We start from the raw sequence: 21,757 nt of genomic DNA, 5'->3' as shown, positions 1-21,757 counted from the left end.
ATTTGAACGGAAGTATGAAAAGTGATAAATATTCCTTTTAATACACAAAATTTGGAGGTGTATTCTTCTCAAATTAAGTCGGAATGTAATTAGTTTTTTAATTCAAGGGTTTGGAAGTAAATTGTATACATTCCAATATAGAACGATATCAGTCGCACGAAACACGTTAATTTAGAGGTGTGTACATTTTTAGTCTTTTTTGAAATGAATCGGAACAATTCTATGATTATTTCAAATATTGTGTTAATGTAGGTACCCTTGAATATACTACTCATTAATTTTAAGATGTGTTTCCAATATTATTCGGCTACTATGCAAATTAAACCCTTCTGTTGGATATATTCCAAGAGCTATAATAGATTGACACAATAACGTCATATGTAATATTCCGCATGTGCGAAAACTCTACCTCAGATACTATTTCGCGTTCGGGATCTCTCGGCTATTTGGCTGCCAATTCGCGGCTGCCAGGTTCATTTAATGTTCAATTAGTTCCGGGGAGATAACGGTTGTAGTTTCGATTAAATATTTCTAGTATGTATATTTGAAAATTGTATTGGGTGTTTTTCATGGAAATTTGATTTGACGTCAATATGACTACTATCAGAACATTGAGGGCGCTGTTTTAACTGTTTTTATGAGTAATAACTTTTCGCCGGTACCTGTAGTAGAACTAATCTAAATATATATGTATTTACTACTAATATATAACTGTATAAAAATATACATTTTACGACATTTTTTACGTAAATAGGTCTCTTGCAAAATCTGCCACGTGGTTCCCGAGATATTTAGAATCGAAAATACCAACACCTGTCATCATTGGACATAAATTAAACATGCTGGCTAAATATTTCTTAGACTGAAATCATAATTTGGAAAGTTGTACCAAAAGTCCAACAGAATTTGTTTTATCATCATTTTTCGAAGAAATTTATCATTAATTTAAAAATAAAATTTCCAAATTTCAGTCTTCTCTATCTACCTAATCAACATGTTTTTTTTTGTCAATAAATGACATGTATTGACTATTTCCACTTTAAATAACTTGAACGGTTGCTTGTAGCGATCTTAACTAAGAGACATTTACGTAAGCAATCACGGAAATGTATATTTTTTTCACTCAGTATATACAGGTACGGACGGAAAGTTATTGCTCTTCAAAGTTAAAACATATGTAGGTGACGCCCCCTAAAAATAGGAGTCATATTGATATCAAAATCAAATTTCATGTCAAAAAAATCCCTCCGTCTCCAATTTTCATCCAATATTGACGTTAATTTAGAAGTTATTTGGAAAAAAATCGAAATAAAATGATTTAATTTCATTCCATTTAGAATTGAATATCCTGGCTTTGATTTAGCAGTTGTGCCATAAATGCCTGAATATTTCTATTACTGAATTTTTTTTTTAATCGTCATTATACTGAATGCGGGAATCGTTGTTAAAGGTAACTTTCTTCTGGCCGTCATCGTCACTTTGCCGCCTGAACAAGATATTGTCGACAAAACATTGATTTTAACACAGACAAACAGCTGGCGGGTCCAAACCGACTTTTTAAAATAGACTCTCATATCGCACCGCGCGCAGTGGAGCGATCCTTCAGGCAGCCTGCATGCTGATTTGACTGTGCTCACGCCCTCAACAATTTAGTAAAACCATTTACTCAAAACTTTTGAAAGCAGCGTGGAGAGAGGCGATTCCCTGCTTACCGGCGACGGCGGAAAAACGATAGGCTGGTCTTGCATTTTTTTCATGTTCTGGGAAGCGTTTAATACACGATAAAATGGACGATGCAGTTTACTGCCCGCTATGGCGGTCGCATTAAACAAGTGCGACATGACGCTAAAGCGCATAAACAGTTATCGACAGAGTTATTTTACAATACAACATGGCACCGCTAACATATCGTCACCACGAAGCCAATGATGACTCCGAACAGTTGTTGACGCTTGCTGAAAATCTTAAAGACTTCCAGTTACCCCAGCCCAGACGGATCATCGACTTCGACGTCATGTCGATGCAGCACGCATCAATATCATCGCGAGATGGAATCTGGCTGGGAATGCTGCAGCAATTGCGATATCACAGACTGGATCCCAGCGTTGTCATGGTGCTCGTCTGCCCAGTTTCCTGCACAGGCAGCCAATACAATCGCTTCGATAGTCGAACCATCATCAAACTGCACACGCCGCGACCATCCGCACGAGAACACGCCTGCAGAGTTCGGCTGATGCCCAGGAAGATATCGATCTTCGTGAGATTTGAGATAAGGCTCATACAGCCTTCACGAAAGGTGACGAGTAAGGTATGTGTTCGTGTTCACCAGGTTTTTTATCACTTGAAACCATTTTTCGAGACGAAAACAGACACAGACGAGTCTCAAAGCAGCAGAGCCCACAAACAAAGTTTTGTTCTGCTGAGACAATTCATGAGGGCATTGGTCTTTGGCAGTTAAGACATATATATATATATATATATATATATATATATATATATATATATATATATATATATATATATATATATATATATATAGTTTTTTATTTGAGTCATTTAAAGTTATCATCGATTGTTATTGATTCGCCCCGGTCATTTCATAACCATGCTGCTTAAAATAAATAAAAGTAAGCAATATTTATTACTGATTTGTTGTTTGCTTGTTTTAACCATTCATAGCTATAAGCGGCTGAGGCGCACCGCAGTACAACACCCTGTTGAACATTTCGGTTTCTTCGTTTCTAAATCGCGCATTACATATAACCGTTCGTTTTTCGAGTTATTGACTTTTTTTTTTTTTTTTTTTTTTTTTTTTTTTTTGATATTTTAAATTAGTTTTCAAGTTACCATTTATATTGTTTAAGTGATATTTAAAAAAAATAGGCGATAACTCGTAAACGGTTTGTTTGAGGTATATTGTATGTATTTCGATTTCGAAGAACCGAAATATGCAATAATATATTGCGAAATGGTCCGAATGATCGTATTAGTTATGCCAACCGCCGAAGTATCTACGATGTTTAGCAAAATATTAATATAATCAACTCAATATCGACATGTTTATTACATGTTGGGTTTTGCTGTGCCGGTTATATGTACTGCTGCACCATACGGCTAGCAGTCGTGGAACCAGTTGAAATAATTGAATTTGAGAACATGGAATGTTCACCGTAGTGTTCCAACATTTATTTATTTGCGCAAACTCACTGGTCAATGATTGTTCTAGTAATTGTCATAGATACTAATAACAAAATCAATGCTTGTAATGCCGATTGATGAAATCTGTTACAAAACACAGCTTGAATGATGCTGCAACATTGCAAAGATTCATCCGCGCACACACACGGCTATAGTCACAACGGCTTGAAATACGATGACATATTTTAATAGCAAACACAGCTTTTCAGTTACTGCCGACGCTGATCAATGGCAGCATGACTTGTTTTGGTATGCGATTTTAATAGCTTTGCTTTCATCTTATAGCAAATTTTGTTTAGTTTAGTTTGTTTTAAGCTAAATTTTATGTTTTAGGTTAGCTTTTAGCCAACTGAAGATTGAAGTAGATAAAACCAGATAATATATCATTATATATTATCAATCTAATGATAAAATCACAAATAATATTCAGTATAATTATTATTATTCTCAATACTTTTATTCAAAATAAAAACTGAAAAGTATAACTTTAAGTATATGTACAAGGAAAAGCAAACTTATATTTAATTAATTTTTGGATCTTTCATATTTTGTCTTCGCATGTTGCATTGACTTGTTCACAGTTTCAAATTCCCCTTCGGTAAAGTTTTGACATCTATATCCAATCATTTCTAAGGTAGTAAAAATAAAACAATCAGTTTTAATAAATAAAATAATGAGAAACTTACCTCTTGTACGGTAATCTTTGAGGCCCCTTTTATTTTATTTTTAAAAATCTTCAAATGACAACATTAAAAATATTATTGAGAATAATAATAATTAATACTGAATATTATTTGTGATTTTATCATTAGATTGATAATATAATGATATATTCGTATCCTGGTTTTATCTACTTCAATCTTCAGTTGGCTAAAAGCTAACCTAAAACATAAAATTTAGCTTAAAAACAAACTAAACAAAATTTGCTATAGATAAACAAAATTTGCTATAGAAAACACACATATATTTACATTCATTAAAATCTCATTCGAAAAGCATAAAACGTGATACCAAAAACGTAAAAAAACAAGTCCGTTAACCTAACCTAACTTATACCATTTGATCGAAAAAAGCGTCAGCGATGGCTATGAAAAGAAAATCGCTGTCATTTTATATGTAAAATTATATGGGGAAATGTCATCGATATTCATTTCCAAGCCAACTAGACGCCGTTTTTTTTATCTTATGGTGTATTTGTTATATTATTAATTATTATTAACTTGCGCGGATCCTTCATTTGAATCTTTGCAATGTTGCAGAAAAAACGTTTTAATCATCATTCAAAAACAATGTTTTTGTAGCAAGATTTCATCAATCACGGCATAACGATTAGAAATCAACATTACAAAGCAAACTGTTTGGGGATTGACTGCAATGTTGCAAATGTAATGTGAGGTTTTTGGCTTGGTGGGTATGTTTTTGATTATACTTGTACTCATAATTACTAGAACAAAAAAAATAAATTGACTTTCCAGGGGTAGAAAGAAACTTAGTAGGTTGAGAAAGAAAGTAGGTTTTTAAGAAACACCAAATAAAATAAAGTGTTTAAGACCTACTACACATTTTTAACTGTGCACGAAGTTGTTCCATATTCTCAAATTCAATTTATTTCCAACAATTTAAAATTTTTTGACCTAACAGCGGCCGTAAATTTATGGTGCGGCAGTAGATACACCTTATAACCGGCACAACTTAATTTAAAATTGCTATATGAGGTGCAAAAATTTTCGGGTTTGTGGCAATAAACATGTCGATATTGTTGGGTTGGTTATATTAGCTATTTTACGCTGTAATATAAACATCGTAGATACTTTTCTTCGACAGTTTTTTACAATTCAGTAACATGGCTAGAAATTTGTTTACACGATCATTTAGTTTAAATTGAACCGCAGTATATTATTGCATATTTCAGTTCTTCCTTCAATTCTAAGCAAAAATCGAAATACACACAATGTACCTCAAACCAACCGTTTGCGAGTTATTGACTTTTAAAAATATCACTTAAACAATATAAATGGTAACTTGAAAACTAATGTCAAATATTACTAAGTTTCACAGTTTCCGCATATTGGCATCGTTAAATGAAACCGAACATATCGAAATTAATTAAATAGAATTTTTTAAGTGATATTTTTAAAAGTCAATAACTCGAAAACGGTTGGTTTGAGGTACATAGTATGTATCTCGATTTTTGCTTAGAATTGAAGAAAGAACCGAAATGTTCAATAATATACAGGGTGTTGTACTTTTTGCGGTGCCTCTTATATTTTACCTAATAATCAGCCCTTCCCATACATATCAGCGACCCTGTATGTAACATTCCATTGAATAGTTTAAGTCATTTAAAGTAAGGAAACTAGTAGAATATCCATGAATACAAAAGTCCCTACTTACTTTTTATTTATTTTATTTTCAGAAAAACCCCATATTTGGGGGTTGAACATAAAGTAAGAGGGTCAAAGGAAGTGTTAAACTATCCATTAAAGTTTCTTAGAATGACTCAGAATTAAAAAAAATATATATATATATATATATATATATATATATATATATATATATATATATATATATATATATATATATATATATATATATATATCTTATCATTTACTTGCGCCCCTGTTTACTCAAAAGTTAATATATATACAGTTTTTCGCTTGGAAAAGAGATGATTTAATATAATAAATTAATTTATTTATAAAACTTTTATTAATCGCTTTTTCAATCCAGAACTCACCACGGGAGGTAACTAACTCTATGTCGAGTTCCATCCCCCACGCCCCCTTCCTCCTTCCTTTATACAAATTTCGATCTATTAATCTGTTTTCGGTCTCTTACTCGAAAAATACTGCTCTTTGGTTTCAAATTCTGATAAAAAAAACTTCTTGCTTCTAGTTTGACACGAATGTAGCTATCTCTTGATTCTTCACCACATACCTTACTAGATGTCTCAGTCACTAATTTCTCACAGCGCTCGACCGCCTGAGTGTGACATGGAAATTTGATTGTTTTGGGAATTATGAAGGCCTTGCTTTGAATTGCCTCTCTCAAATCGTGATCACTTTGTCAGAGGCGGCTCTGTGACATTACAATGGCTCCAATCGATCAACTATCTTCCTGGGCATCGAAATTTATTTTCGGAACTCTAAATACCCTCAGTCTGGGCGGTGTTTCTCTTGCTTTCAAAATTCGTCTGATTCCGAGTTCTCTGATATGTGGTCTTTCGTCGGATATCATCGCTAGAAGAATGTTCTCGTGGTGACCATTTGTAGAAATTACCCGTTTGATGATAGTTTTCATTTTATCAGGAAACTGTCTTGATTTGTGTACTAATTGCCACAAATGCACAGAGCCATTCTGAGAGCCGGGCTGTGTCTTATAGAAAACCAGACAGGAGCATAAACTTGCATGACAAACGTAGCCAGTAAAACAAGGATTTCTGAAGTCAAGTCTGTGGAAATATATAATCGCAGTAAACAGTTTGCTGCAGCTTGTTAGCCATCTTGTATGACTCACCTTTCCCGGATCTTTCTCAGATAAACTGTCAGCCAGATTCCATCTCGGACAGCAACACATATACGGTATTGATATTATTGGTCTGTGCTAAGATCTTTTTCATCGACATGACATAAAGCTGTGTCTATTTTCTGAAAATTTACAACTGGTCTCGATTATCATGCTGCCAGCTTAGATCCAATAGGCCCAGAGTAAGAATAAGGTCATTTAGTGTGTCCGTCTAGGTCTACAAGGAGATGGCGCAGCGGTAGTTCGTTGGTGTGAAGCAAGCAAATCAACCATTGCAGTAGTCTTTTAATATGAATTTCCAGCAGTTGTATAATCCAATAAGCCACATCCAACAACTGTTAGACATTTCAGGTCAATAGATTTAGCTTCAATGAGTGATATGATACTTTTTGATATATTCAAAGCAGTGCCGAAAGTATTCATGTTTGTATTGCCAAAATAGGTGCTTTCTGGCTCTACAATTATCGATATATATGTTTCTGCTGTTTAGTAATACGATGTCCTTTAACAAGCATCATGGTCTGGTCTTTTCTTCTATCAAAATAATTTTTTTTGTGGTGCGGTGGACGTGATTATTCATCTCGCACTTCTGGTCTGGTACGGCCATAAATACGATATATTTTACCTTAGCGGGGCGCGGTTAAAAATTAAGTAAACTGCGAATAAAAAAAATCCGGTTTATTTTTATCATTAATAAAATCGTTTTTTCGATATGACGTCAAAAATATTGAAATAAAAAAAATACCCCTTTCATCCCCCAGGGGCGCGGCTAAAATCATTTTAAAAATCCCAAAAAAAATCACAAAGATTTTTGACCTACCACACAACTTTTTATCTATATGACATATCATTTTTCAAAAAAAAAAAAATTTCGGCCTTTTTCGCCCCGGCCTAATAAGTAAGGAAAAATATTTGCACTTACTTAAAACTCATCCTGTATAATCTCCTACATAACATTACAACGCAACATAGCTTTCAAAAAAGTTTTGAAGTAAATGGTTTTACTAAATTGACATTTATTTTCAGGAACGCGCTTTGAGGTACATTGACACACTACCAAACGAGTTGGATGTTGGAGTGGGTGTCAAAATCAAATCAAATGGTCGAGTGTCCAAAAGAATGCAAAGAGAGGCTCTGCCGGATGAACCGAAAGCAAGGGAAAGTGCCGTGGAGAATATCCTTTGGGATCGCATCTCCGATTACCTTAGCACTCATGTGATCGAGCTGAAGATGCCTTCTAATACAGTTCACGATATGAAGAAGTCTGTGGAAGAAGGTAAAAAACTATCAATTTTCTTAAAAAAGTCAGTTTTTCTAGTTATAATTTAGCTGTTTGATAATCCTACTTTAATCAACCTAATACAACTAATAAAAACAGCAATATTTATAAAATAATGTTGCTGTCATTTGGTATCTTTAATTGTTTTCAAGAAGGTTTGGAGAAACATAGGGCTAAAGTGACATTGGTATTTTTGTTAGAGAAACTAAAGTTACCTTTAGCAGCTAACGGTTGTTTACACGATGAACATGAATTGTCATATTGTTTATTTACTATTTGATTAAAAAAAATACGAATTTAAAATATTATTCAAGTAGATATTTAATAGAAATATTCGAACATTCTTAACAGCCTTCGAATATCTCTTCTTTATTCGAAATACAGGTTGGTCCGAACTGTATTCCGGAAATTTGTCCTAAAATGCTTAATTTCGGAGATAAGGGGTAAATGTTTCATTTTTATTTCGATTTTTTCCAAATAACTTCTAAATTAACGTCAATATTTGGATGAAAATTGGAGACGGAGAGTTTTTTGACATGAGAAATTTGATTTTGATATCAATATGACTCCTATTTTTTAGGGGGCGTCACCTACATATGTTTTAACTGTTTTGAAGAGCAATAACTTTCCGTCCGTACCTGTATAAAACTACTGAGTGAAAAAATATACATTTCCGTGATTGCTTACGTAAAAAATGTCTCTTAGTTAAGATCGCTACAAGCAACCGTTCTCAAAATATTTAGAGTGGAAATAGTCAATACATGTCATTATTGACAAAAAATAAACATGTTGATTAGGTAGATAGAGAAGACTGAAATTTGGAAATTTTTTATTTTTTTAAATTAATGATAAATATTTCTTCGAAAAAATGATGATAAAACAAATTCTGTTGGACTTTTGGTACAACTTTCCAAATTTATGATTTCAGTCTAAGTCGTCATGTTTAATTTATGTCAATGATGACAGGTGTTGATATTTTCGATTCTAAATATCTCGAGGACCATTACACGTAGCGAATTTTACCAAGAGACCTATTTACGTAAAAAATGTCGTAAATGTATATTTTTTATACAGTTATATATTAGTAGTAAATACATATATATTTAGATTAGTTCTATACAGGTACCGGCGAAAAGTTATTACTCTTCAAACCAGTTTAAAAATATGTAGGTGGCGCCCTCGGTGGCGCCCTCTACAAGTAGTAGTCATATTGACATTAAAATCAAATTTCTCATGTCAAAAAACTCCCCGATACCAATTTTCATCCAAATATTGACATTACTTCAGAAAATATTTGGAAAAATCGAAATAAAAATGAAACTTCTACAACCGTTATCTCCGGAACTAAGAATTTTAGACCGGTGTGAACTTGGCAGCCGCGAATTGGCAGCCAAATAGCCGAGAGATCCCGAACGCGAAATAGTATCTGAGGTAGAGTTTTCGCACATGCGGAATATTACATATGACGTTATTGTGTCAATCTATTATAGCTCTTGGAATATATCCAACAGAAGGGTTTAATTTGCATAGTAGCCGAATAATATTGGAAACACATCTTAAAATTAATGAGTAGTATATTCAAGGGTACCTACATTAACACAATATTTGAAATAATCATAGAATTATTCCGATTCATTTCAAAAAAGACTAAAAATGTACACACCTCTAAATTACCGTGTTTCGTGCGACTGATATCGTTCTATATTGGAATGTATACAATTTACTTCCAAACCCTTGAATTAAAAAAAAACTAATTACGTATTCCGACTTAATTTGAGAAGAATACACCTCCAAATTTTGTGTATTAAAAGGAATATTTATGCTTTTCATACTTCCGTTTTCAAATTTACTTGCAAACCCTTACGGGGGTAGTTAAAGGGTTAAATTTAAAAAAATCTAACTAGGCATTCCGACTTAATTTGAGATGAATACACCTCTAAATTTTGTGTATTAAAAGGAATATTTATGCTTTTCATACTTCCGTTTTCAAATTTACTTGCAAACCCGTACGAGGGTAGTTAAAGGGTTAAATTTAAAAAAATCTAATTACGCATTCCGACTTAATTTGAGAAGAATACACCTCTAAATTTTGTGTATTAAAAGGAATGTTTATGCTTTTCATACTTCCGTTTTCAAATTTACTTGCAAACCTGTACGGGGGTAGTTAAAGGGTTAAATTTAAAAAAATCTAATTACGCATTCCGACTTAATTTGAGATGAATACACCTCTAAATTTTGTGTATTAAAAGGAATATTTATGCCGTTCATACTTCCGTTTTCAAATTTACTTGCAAACCCTTACGGGGGTAGTTAAAGGGTTAAATTTAAAAAAATCTAACTACGCATTCCGACTTAATTTGAGAAGAATACACCTCTAAATTTTGTGTATTAAAAGGAATATTTATGCTTTTCATACTTCCGTTTTCAAATTTACTTGCAAACCCGTACGGGGGTAGTTAAAGGGTTAAATTTAAAAAAATCTAATTACTTATTCCGACTTAATTTGAGAAGATCACACCTCTAACTTTTGTGTATTAAAAGGAATATGTATGCTTTTCATTCTTCCGTTTTCAAACTTACTTGCAAACCCGTACGAGGGTAGTTAATTATGACATTTGAGGGTAGTTAAATTTGACGGTAGTTTGCAAGTAAGTTTGAAAGCGAAAGTGTGGAAAGCATACAAATTCCTTTTAATACACAAAATTTAGAGGTGTATTCTTCTCAAATTAAGTCGAAACACGTAATTAGATTTTTTTTTAAATTTAACCCTTACTTACTTTTCAGATAAAGTATGAATACAAAATATTTTTTTTAATTTACCCCCATTACTACCCTCGCAAGAATTTGCAAGAAAATTTGAATACGGTTTCGAAAGGGTATAATTTCCCTTTAGTATATTAAATTTAAAGGTGTTTACTGAAAAAATAAAAATAATTATCTGATTGCTTCTAATATTATGTTAATGTTTTACCTTTGCAAATGTTTATCATTAATTTTAAGAACTGTTACAAATATTATTCGGCTACTATACAAACTAAACCCTTTTGTTGATTTGGTTTAGTTTGGTTTATTTGTTTTTATATTCTAAGGGTTAATAGATTGACAAAATGCCCTTAGTATATACAGGGTGTTTCAAAACAAATGCGAAAAACTTCAGGGGGTGATTCCTTGTTCAAAATAAAGGGTAGTTTGCTTTATAAACGTTGGGTCAAAAGTCAACCATTAGGGAGATATCGCGGTACAAAGATGGCGGAAAAATAATGTTTTTATTTTTTACCTTGAAAACGAAAAACGATAGACTAATGAAATTTTATGGAAAGCATTACTGTTATGAAAACACTTTCTGGTAATTTTTCACTTTTTAAAATGAGTGCAAGGGGTTGAAATAAACTACCCCTATCATTCTTGGTAACGAAATTTAAAAAAGAAGCTTATCAAACACATGCAAAAATTAATAAAAAATTAATTTGGATAGTTTAGTTTGTTTAGAAACTTTTTTATCTCTTATGTTTTTTGATAAAAACTCACCGATTTGAAATTAAAAATAAAATGTAAAGCATTACATGTCAGGACAAAAAACATTTTAGATAGAGAATCTAGTGGGCTGCTCTAATTTTTTAGGGATAAAATCTAGTCGGTCGCTGTCACTTTTTGGGGATGTTTCTAATATTATTTTATTGACATTACTCTACTGCAATGCGTTATTATCTAGATTCTTATTATTATCGTTATTATCACTTTAGATTCTTTATCTAAAAATGTTTTTATCCTGACATGTAATGCTTTGACATTTTATTTTTTATTTTCAAATCGGCCAGTTTTATCAAAGAAACACAAGAGATAAAAAGTTTCTAAACAAAACAAAGCTATCCCAAATTAATTTTTTTGCATAATGTTTGATAAGATTTTCTTTAAATTTCGTTAACAAAGAATGATAGGGTAGTTTATTTCAGCCCCTTCTACTCATTTTAAAAGTGAAAAATTACCAGAAAGTGTGTTTTCATAACAGTAATGCTCCCATAAAATTTCATTAGTCTATCTCTTTTCGTTTCCAAGATAAAAAAATAAAACTTTATTTTTCCGCCATCTTTGTACCGCGATATCCCTAATGGCTGACTTTTTGACCCAACGTTTATGAAGTTCATTATCCTTTATTTTGAACAAGGAATCGCCCCCTGAAGTTTTTCGCATTTGTTTTGAAACACCCTGTATAATATTCCGTATGTGCGAAAACTCTACCTCAGATACGATTTCGCATTCGGGAACTCTCGGCTCTTTGGCCGCCAACTTGTGGCTGCTAAGTTCACACCGGTGGATTTTAGGACATACATTTGTACGAACTTTTTTACTTAATTTTATCTGCCGAAGTTTCCGGAATACAGTTTGGACCACCCTGTATACACTCAGAGGCAAAAACGTAACGGAGAAGAAATATTTGTTCAAATTTAAAGTGTTATATTTTTATTATTTTTTATCCCTGTTTTCGTGATTTTTTTAGTAAGCGGTATGTAATTATATCAACTTTAATTCGTCGTAAACGAAGTTTCTTATAAACTTTTAGTATTTGGTATATTATACAGGGTTAATCGAGGGATTGTTTTTGTTACCCTAACTTTAAAACACCCGATGGACCACACCATCCATTATTTCAACTCTTTGAGTATGTTTTTTTTGTTTATTAGGTCGTACGTTTAGAGGACGATTTTTTTCTATGATTTCCAACTCACAAGGTATCTGATCCATTGTTACGATTTTCCCGATATTGTTTTTGTTGTTATGACATTTCTTAGTGTAGTCTAAGAGTTAATAATGGTTATCTATTTCCCTGAAGATGAAAGAAAAAGACTGAACATCTCGGTCCCATACATTTATATTAAAACTGGTCTGTTACACGTGTTTGTGGACTTTGTGTTGTTGTCTAAAAATATTCTTGTTTTTGTTAATACACTTAAATAATGACTAAAAAGTTGATACGTATCTCGCTGGTATTAAATACCGTATGACGTAAACGTATTTTTGAGATAAATGAAAATGTTCATCATGGTCAGATGAATTATGCATATATTAGAGCATCAAGTTACTGACGTTACATACAAGTTATTTATTTTCGTAATTTTAAATTTGATGCGAATAGACTTATCAAATTTCATACCACAAGATGTTTTGGGATTACCGAATAATACTTTTACCTGACACGAAATGCGTTACCAGGCCCTAGATACTCAATGGTAATTTTATAGAACTACAAATTTAGTTTCTTCCGCATCGCCAGACGGCGCAAAAGACATTAAAGTACAGGTTTCTAATTTATATTTGAAGACAACATGACGCATTGCATTTTTTTCAAAATTTCAATAATAAAAAAGTTCGTCTTGTAAAGACAATCCGGGAATATATTGTATTATACCTATTATACAGTCATTATGTAACTTACTGCAAGAATTTATTACTACATAAAATTTATTTTGATAAGTATATAAAATATACCTATATAAAATTAACCATATTAAATAAAACAGTTGTTTAAATATGTAGAATATGAACATGTGTGGTTTTAAGTTTATTTTGTTCCATAGCAAAATTGCCTTATATCTATCGAAAATAGTAGATAAAATAGTATTTTAACCGCAAGGGAGATTAGATAATGATACTTTAACAGCGAGGATAGGTTAAAAACTGTATTTCTTCTCGCACGTTTTTTAATTGCTTCCATTTTTGAAAATTTTTGTATTCCTTTTCATAAGTTATTCGGGATTTAAATGAAAGTAGTCTGTATATGGCGTTTGTCGCCTCAGCCTGAATATCTGTTGGTAATTTACTTATTTCGTGTTAAGCCATTTCTGGCTCCAGAGCATTAAAAATGGTCCTCCTACTAACAAACTATTGGAAAACAGAGAAACTTTTTTGGTTACTTTTGTTCACATGATGTGTTTACTTAAATTAGATTCCACCCCCATATAATTGATTATATCATGTATTAGACATACAATGTGGTCTATTAGTGCAAGTCCACTATCGTTGTATTGTCGAATATATAAAAAAGTTTTATAAAGATGTTACATGGTTTATAATGGTGCATATTTCAAAAATATTTGGTCGTATACAGGGTGCCACAAAAAAAGTTGTGAACACGTTTTTCTAAATTCCATCACCCATTTTTTGCAGATAATTGGATTCAGCATAAAAACATTCCATATATGTATTACCCTGTATAAGATAACGTAAATGTTCCTTTGCGGGTTTATTCTGTTATCCATGGTGTTTAGGAAAATATAGCTAAGTTAACATTATTTTTATTTGAAGCACTATATGGAGTTGCCATTCTATTTCTTATTTACTAAAGTTTTGGCTAAAAACACTATATCTAAAAATTGGTTATAAACTGGAGTAAATATAACTTTATTAATACTTAGAGAACTATATTTTTTCCTAAACACCAATGATAACAATAAATCCGCGAAGAAAAATTTACATTTTCTTATACAGGGTTTTTTATGGCGTCACGAAAAGCCGAATATTTAAAATTAACGTAAATTTTCCTTTGCTCTATTGAAATGCAACACCCTGTATATTTTTCTCGTTTAGCTGCAGAATTAAAAATGAAGTTGTTCCAAAATGTTTGACGGTTATGTAGATATTCGCTTTATTATATTACTTATGGGATTTTCAATGGTAAAATACCAGACAAAGATCATATTAGGTGGCTTTGAAAAAAAATTACTGTTGGAAAAGCCATATGTAATATGATTTATGAAAAATTTACGAACACTTTAAAGAGAAAAAATGTTTACTTTTTAATCCTCCATCTAAAAAAATAATATACAAGGTGTTGTATTTAAAAAAACAGATATAACATGTTGAATATTGCGATGTTGGTGATACCATATAAATTACCCTGTATAAGATAACGTAAGTTTTCCTTTGCAGGTTTATTCCGTGTTTAGGAAACACAGGTTTAGCGCACACAGAAAAAGGTAAGTTTTTATCTAAATAACCTATTATTTTCTTATTTTTTTACTGTAAATTGTCAAATATAAGTGTTTATTATGGTACTAAAGAAAAAAATAATAATTTTTCTTTGATTTTAGTTAAAATATCGGTAGTGTTAAAAATACCGGTGGTTCCTTATAAGGCCAATCAAAAGTTTGACGGTTGGCCTTGCTAGGGTACATGGGCTTTTCGAGGAACATTTTATAATAAAATATGTATAATTAATCACTGTTTAGCCTTTAAACAAAGTTTATACAAACGGTGCAAGTGGGCATTAGTTTTTAGTTATAAATACGTACCGGGAAAGTTGAAACAATGTTTTAAGTTTATAATATTATTATTTATAAAGGCTATTCAACTTTTTAGCTAAAAAAGTTGAATTTTGGCCTTACAAAGAACAAACTCATAAGAAGGCCAGTATAGGTAATTTTTTTGTAATTTCATTCCAAAACGCATTGGCAACTTATTTGTTATCGTTGTATTACTCATTACTATAATTTTTAAATAATTTCGAAAATATATTCTTAGTTATACGATTGTATTCAAGGAATGTTTTTGAGTGTTTTAAATAAGATTAAAATATGTTAAACATTTAATTATATTTAATAAGATTAAAATATGTTAAATATTTTGGCCTTGTATGGGGCCCTGTTCCTTGCAAGGACGTTTGAAAGAGTTAAAAATAAAAGTTAAGTTTAATAATTAGTGATTACCTTTAGTATAAAAAAGTAATGTATATGTTACACAATAAAGCAAAGTGTTTATTAATAATTTGTTTCTTTCATCTATCCAGTAAATGAACTAATAAAAACTTTTTATTCTTTACAGTGGCCTTCCATGGTCCATCTACCTTAGAACATCTCAAATAATTAACCAGGTATTGAAATTATATGTTTGTTGCTTTGAATTCATACGTCCGGCATCAATCGGGTGAAATCAACACTCCTTCGGTTAATATAAGCAAAGATACGTACTATCACAGCCTATTCATTAAGCAGCCAGTCGATTTAGCTAGTTTAGAGTTGTATCTCTTCGTTAGAGCACCAATAACTAATTATTAAATAGTAAATTTTATTTTTTAATATAACCCAAGTAAAAAATTATATAGTATACAGCATACAGATAATATTTAATGCTTTTAGCGAAAATAAAAATGAAAATTGTACTTTCCACTTTAAGAATCTTGAATATTCTAAAAGTTGTCAGTTTTTACAACAATCTAGTCTAAACGGAATGCATTATCTTGAAGGTGTTAATTATTCGCGAGAAATAATGGTAAAAGAAAACTTTCCACTTTTCTTTTCGTAGATACTGCCACGAACGACTTCACTGTTCCAGTAATATAATGTCATAATAATGACTTGGGGAGGCAGAAATGCAATGGAGCAAAAGAAAAGCTAGCGAGAGTGGCTGCACAACATAATAGCTCAATCCGTTGTGGGAAGAATAAAGTGCCATAAAATTATAGAATTTTATTCACTCTTAAAAACGAAATCTCTATCAAACGTTTTAGATTATATATAATGACCAGGAGCTTTACACTGAAAGCAAAATTTACGAGTGAGACTTTATTATCGCATTAAAATAAGGTTATGGTTCACCACTGGCAATCAAAGACCTCATAAAACCCAATAATGCAATTATTTTTTTCCTATGGAAAATCTTTTGTTCCTCTTATTGTGGAATTTTATTTGGTTCTAAAAACGGAAGCTTATTATTGAAATTAAATTTATTTTACTGTAATTATTTATTGCCGTCTGTATAGTATTACATTAATTTAGATCAAAACAAAGTCATTTTCCATTAGGACGTACACTTAAATACAATTCGATCAAAATAAAAACGGCATCAGAGGTGACTTGATATGAACATTGCTGCCATTTTTATGTGATATGTCATGGATTGTCATTTCAAAGCCAGCTAGAAGCCGTTTGTTTTTCGGATTATCTTGCTCCACATTGGTAAGTAGTCAACGAAAGGATACATGACCATGACAGCTGCGTCAGTAATTTTTTTTCACAGGTAATTTGTATTAATTTAATTCTGTAATTTTTGGATGCCGTCTGTCAAACTTTTCTCTGATTCTTTGGGCAAATTTTCTACCAAATATCTATTCTTTTATGGTTTTAACATATCTGTACCCCAGAAGCAGACTATTTTTGCAAAATCAGCCCCGCTCTAATATGACCTTTTGGAATCGCATCGATGCAGAGCAGTGATGAGCATTACGATTCTTTTTAGTGAATCGAATCACACGATTCGATTTGTCATATTGAATCGACTCCTACGATTCGTTCACTTGAACGAACCATGCAAAATTTACGTTTCAGAAAAACAAGATCGTAACTGGCACTACCGGCGATAATTTGGTCGGACAATTACTTAAGGGACTAGAAAAAACATTTCTTTCATTTGTTTTTCAACACTCTATGGCACTGGCGTAATTGGATTGATTATTTTACCAATAATATTAAATTATATCAATCCAGTTCATATACTATTTATTAAGGACTTCTTTATACCAATTTAATATTTTTAGAGTATATTTAAATCCGATTTAATAATCATATAGGTAATAAATAGTACATGATCGAAAAAAATGGCGTCCAGTTGGGTTGGAAATGAGCATCGATGACATTCCTCATATAATGTAATAGATTTGCATTTTTATGTTATAGATGTTTCGCGAATAATTTCTGACACAAGAACCTTTTAGGTGAAAATAGCCTTGTTAAAGACGAAAATCAGCATTTTTTTTAAAAGTTTTTCCTTGCAGTCATTTTTCATATAATTTTACATATAAGATGACAGCGATCTTTATTTTTAATAACCATCGCTGACACCGTTTTTTTATCATGTTGAGCAGAGGCCAACAATATTTTTTATTTGGTGTTGCATAAAAACACGATTTTGTCTTTTAGTCCGACATTTAAATGGTTTATAGTCGGTAAATATTATTTTAACAAAAATAATTAACGTGAAAATTAAATGCATTACAGATACTCTCGTACTAAGCACAATATAAATAAGTTTTTTTTCTTGTAAATAACTTTCCTATCTCATTCATTATATATAATGTTTGTTTATGCACCGCCGCGCCCTAGAAACGAAAAAGTCGCATTGTGATCCGATTCAATTCTTACGACTCTTTTTTACGGCTCATCGTTCAAATCCGTGCTGGGCCCGATTCAATTAAACGAACTATTCAGGGAATTATTTCTCACGATTCATTGAACAATCGAGCCGTAGAAACGATCGCATTGTGATTCGATTCAATTCTTACGACTCTTTTTTACAACTCGTTCGTTCAAATTTTATCCGTGGGTAGATAACCAGATAATTCTGTTTGTATGTGTGGCTGGCTAATTTAGATATATACACATAATTTATGTGTATATATCATGACAACGATAATAATCTGTAGTTGTAGTTTCTGTTTATAGTGTGTCTGTCGTTTTTCAATAAAAATTTGCCGGACTACAAAAGTTTTGCGTTTACTCCTGGTTTATTCTTAAGCCGAGTCTCTGAACAATAATACAACATCGTGTTGGCCACGATTCGATTGAACGAACCGCATTTTAAGCAGTGAATCGAGTCTTACGATTCATTTTTAATACTCGTTCAAATGAACGATTCGTACAATCTTTGCTCACCTCTAATGCAGAGACGAGAATGATTCAGACAAACGAACGAACGGCAGACACGCGAACATTCGAAATCTTCTCTATGCCCATCTAATAGTCTAGTTAATTTTATAGATTTCTGTTTTACTTCGATAAATAGCTACGGCCTATAGGCAAGGGGAACAGACGATCAGTATGTCGATAGTCGTGCTTGTGTATCGCGCCTTTTAAAATAAAATCCTTAGATAAATAGTTGTAAATAAGTTTGATAATTTTAAGTGTTTAGAGTTTCTTATTTTGTTAATTAGTGACAATAAATTGTGTTAATAAATAAGACTTTAATTAAATTATATACACGGAACCGAGTAAAAACTATGTTTAGTCACAAAACACAGTTTTGAGAAGAACGAATTTAAAGTTCTTTTTTGAACTTATTTCCTAATCACTGGGTTGTTTTTAAACCTATAATTGTAATATTTGGTATATGACCAGTGGGCGTTGCGTGAATTTTTGCTTTAGGCATACACTACGAAGTAATAATAATATTAAAAGTTTGGCTGCAACGACGTCCGGTCATCCTGCTGTTAAAACAAAACAATTGGTTTTTATATATTTTATATATATATATATATATATATATATATATATATATATATATATATATATATATATATATATATATATATATATATATATATATATATATATATATATATATATATATATATATATATATATATATATATATATATATATATATATCTATATATATATATATATATATATATATATATATATATATATATATATATATATATATCTATATATATATATATCTATATATATATATATATATATATATATATATATATATATATATATATATATAAACCAGCTGTTATGTTATAACAGTAGGATTACGGGAGGTCGTTGCAGCTACCCTAAATCGGAAAAAAGTTTAGATAAAGATAATGACTCGTACTTGACCAATTTTTTTCTTTTAAAAGCAACACAACTTTAACAGTACAACAGCCCAACGCCAGAACTGTTATCTTCAGTCAAATAAGCAATAATAACACAAACTTATTTAAAATTATTGTGAAATTAATTTAAAAAATTGTAATAAACTTCGATAAAACGTAGAAACCAGTATTTTTTTAATTGTATATACTTCTAATATCTGATTCATTCAGTACAGTTCAGTTGAAATGCGAACAAGGTAGAAGATTATATAAATAATCGGCTTTTCTTATTGCCGCTGGATCCCTAAACAAGGCCTTTAGAGTCAGACAGTATGGTTAGAAAAGTTAAAAAGACAAAAGATTTTCGTTTTCAAAAAAGTTTATTAGTTTATTGGTAAAGCCTAGTATACCGTATACCTACTAATTGCATATTCTTATATATTTAGTAATTTTTTCTTGTAGAAAGCATTTAAATTAAATATTTTTTTACTTAAAATAAATGTCCTAGTAGAAGAGTTTTACTAATAATAATATATTTAAAAATGTATTATCAACTTTTTATCATCGTTTAATATACATAAGGTACCGATTTTATAATATATGGAGAGTAAAGTCTGTTAAATATAAAATTACTTGAATTTACACCAATATTATTTATTAATTATATTATTGTATAGATTATTAATTTTACACTTACTTGCTGTATGATGGATAAAATAAATTTAATTTAAAATAAACCAAATTAACCGATTTATTAGTAAAAATGCCAAAGTAGATTTGAGAGAAAGAAAGGGAATATATAATATAATAGTATAGGGGCTTGGTGCATTTCAGTTGATTTTTAAAATTTCGCAGCAGCGCTCGGTACGGTAGAAATGAGAACTTTCTGGCGCTGTATTTCACGCAGTCCCACTTTTTTCCTAAAAATTTAGTAATAGTCTCAGATGAACACGAGGAACGGTTCTATATCAAGATATTGCTAAGCTAGAGAAGAGATTTTCAGAGAAGTGGAATGCAAGCATATTGGCGGAGTAGGTACTGCGGTTTTTGGGACGAGTTTTACCTCAAGGTATAAATGTCAAGCAAGCATCAAATAAAAATAGAGATCTTTTTATTTATTATTCTTTACAACTAAAATAATTCTTTTCACCTCTTTAAATTAAATACATGTCCATAAAAGTATTATTATTATCGAAAAGTGATAAAAATATGATAAAATAGAGAGGGAAAGGCCGGCCGTAGCTCCAGCGTTAGTGTGTCGATCTGCCGAGCGGAAGGTACTGGGTTCGATCCCCAGCCAGTACGGTCGCTTTATTTATTTAAATAAAAATATTTATTTATCTGAATAGAGCGACCAACGAGCCGCCATGCCACCTCAAGGAAGGCAATGGCAAACCACCTTGAGTATATTTTCCTTGTACAGCCTCTCAAATAGTGCCGTTCGGATTCGGTAATAAACTGTAGGTCCCGCGTACTTGTGAAACCCTGATGACACACATCAATTACATGCGAAAGGTAGCCGACGCTCTATACAGAGTATGGCACTGTAAGAAGAAGAGAGGGGAACTTTCTCAAAAACGGTGAATGATAGAAGAAAACGGGAGTGATGTTTGAGGGAGGGCTCGATATTTTTTTACAGACCAGTGTATTTAATAGTTTTGCATACGGAATATTCATGTTCAAAAACTTAATTAAAGAATTAATTATGACACTGTCCGATACTCCAGGTATTCGCTTTAGAGGATATTACGGGTGTTATTGTAACTTAACTTACCAACAATGGTGAGCAACATGTTATCCAGTAACAGGGCTATGGCGACGATGACCAATACGAGGCGGCGGGACTCGCGGCAGCGCTGGATCCAGCCGCCCAGCCGTGTGCCACTCAGCCACTCGTTCACGACGGTCATACCTGCAGTGGCCCTTTTACCTCAGTGAAACTCTATAAAAAAATATTAAATTCATTAAGCGAATAAGATTTTTGTTTGTCGAAATGATAACATAACCTTTATTTTTGCATGTCGATTAGGTGATAAAACAGTTTAATGTTCTTTGCTTTCTTATTTTGAATCTGACATGTAAAAAATGCTTAGTTTCTTATGCAATAAAATGTAATTTTATTTTGACATCAGTACCTATATCTAATAGTATAATAAGACAAGTAGAGGAAGTAAAGTTTT

The 21,757-nt window shown here is 31.6% G+C and overlaps 1 protein-coding gene across 1 annotated transcript in view; it reads left to right on the top strand.

Annotated features, from left to right (window-relative positions):
* LOC115884521 overlaps positions 1-15,861 on the top strand; it is a 27,370-nt gene extending 11,509 nt beyond the window's left edge. The window contains exons 2-5 of the mRNA XM_030903124.1: positions 7,750-8,027; positions 14,930-14,976; positions 15,359-15,415; positions 15,821-15,861. Of these exons, the coding sequence (XP_030758984.1) occupies positions 7,750-8,027; positions 14,930-14,976; positions 15,359-15,415; positions 15,821-15,861 (423 nt within the window). The remainder of the gene's footprint in view (positions 1-7,749; positions 8,028-14,929; positions 14,977-15,358; positions 15,416-15,820) is intronic.
* Positions 15,862-21,757: the final 5,896 nt, after the last annotated feature.

The sequence above is a fragment of the Sitophilus oryzae genome, unplaced genomic scaffold (assembly GCF_002938485.1).
Source record: "Sitophilus oryzae breed Bouriz unplaced genomic scaffold, Soryzae_2.0 scaffold_296_pilon_pilon, whole genome shotgun sequence".
NCBI classification, from domain to species: Eukaryota; Metazoa; Arthropoda; class Insecta; order Coleoptera; family Curculionidae; genus Sitophilus; species Sitophilus oryzae.
This window is presented reverse-complemented; position numbering and strand designations above follow the sequence as displayed.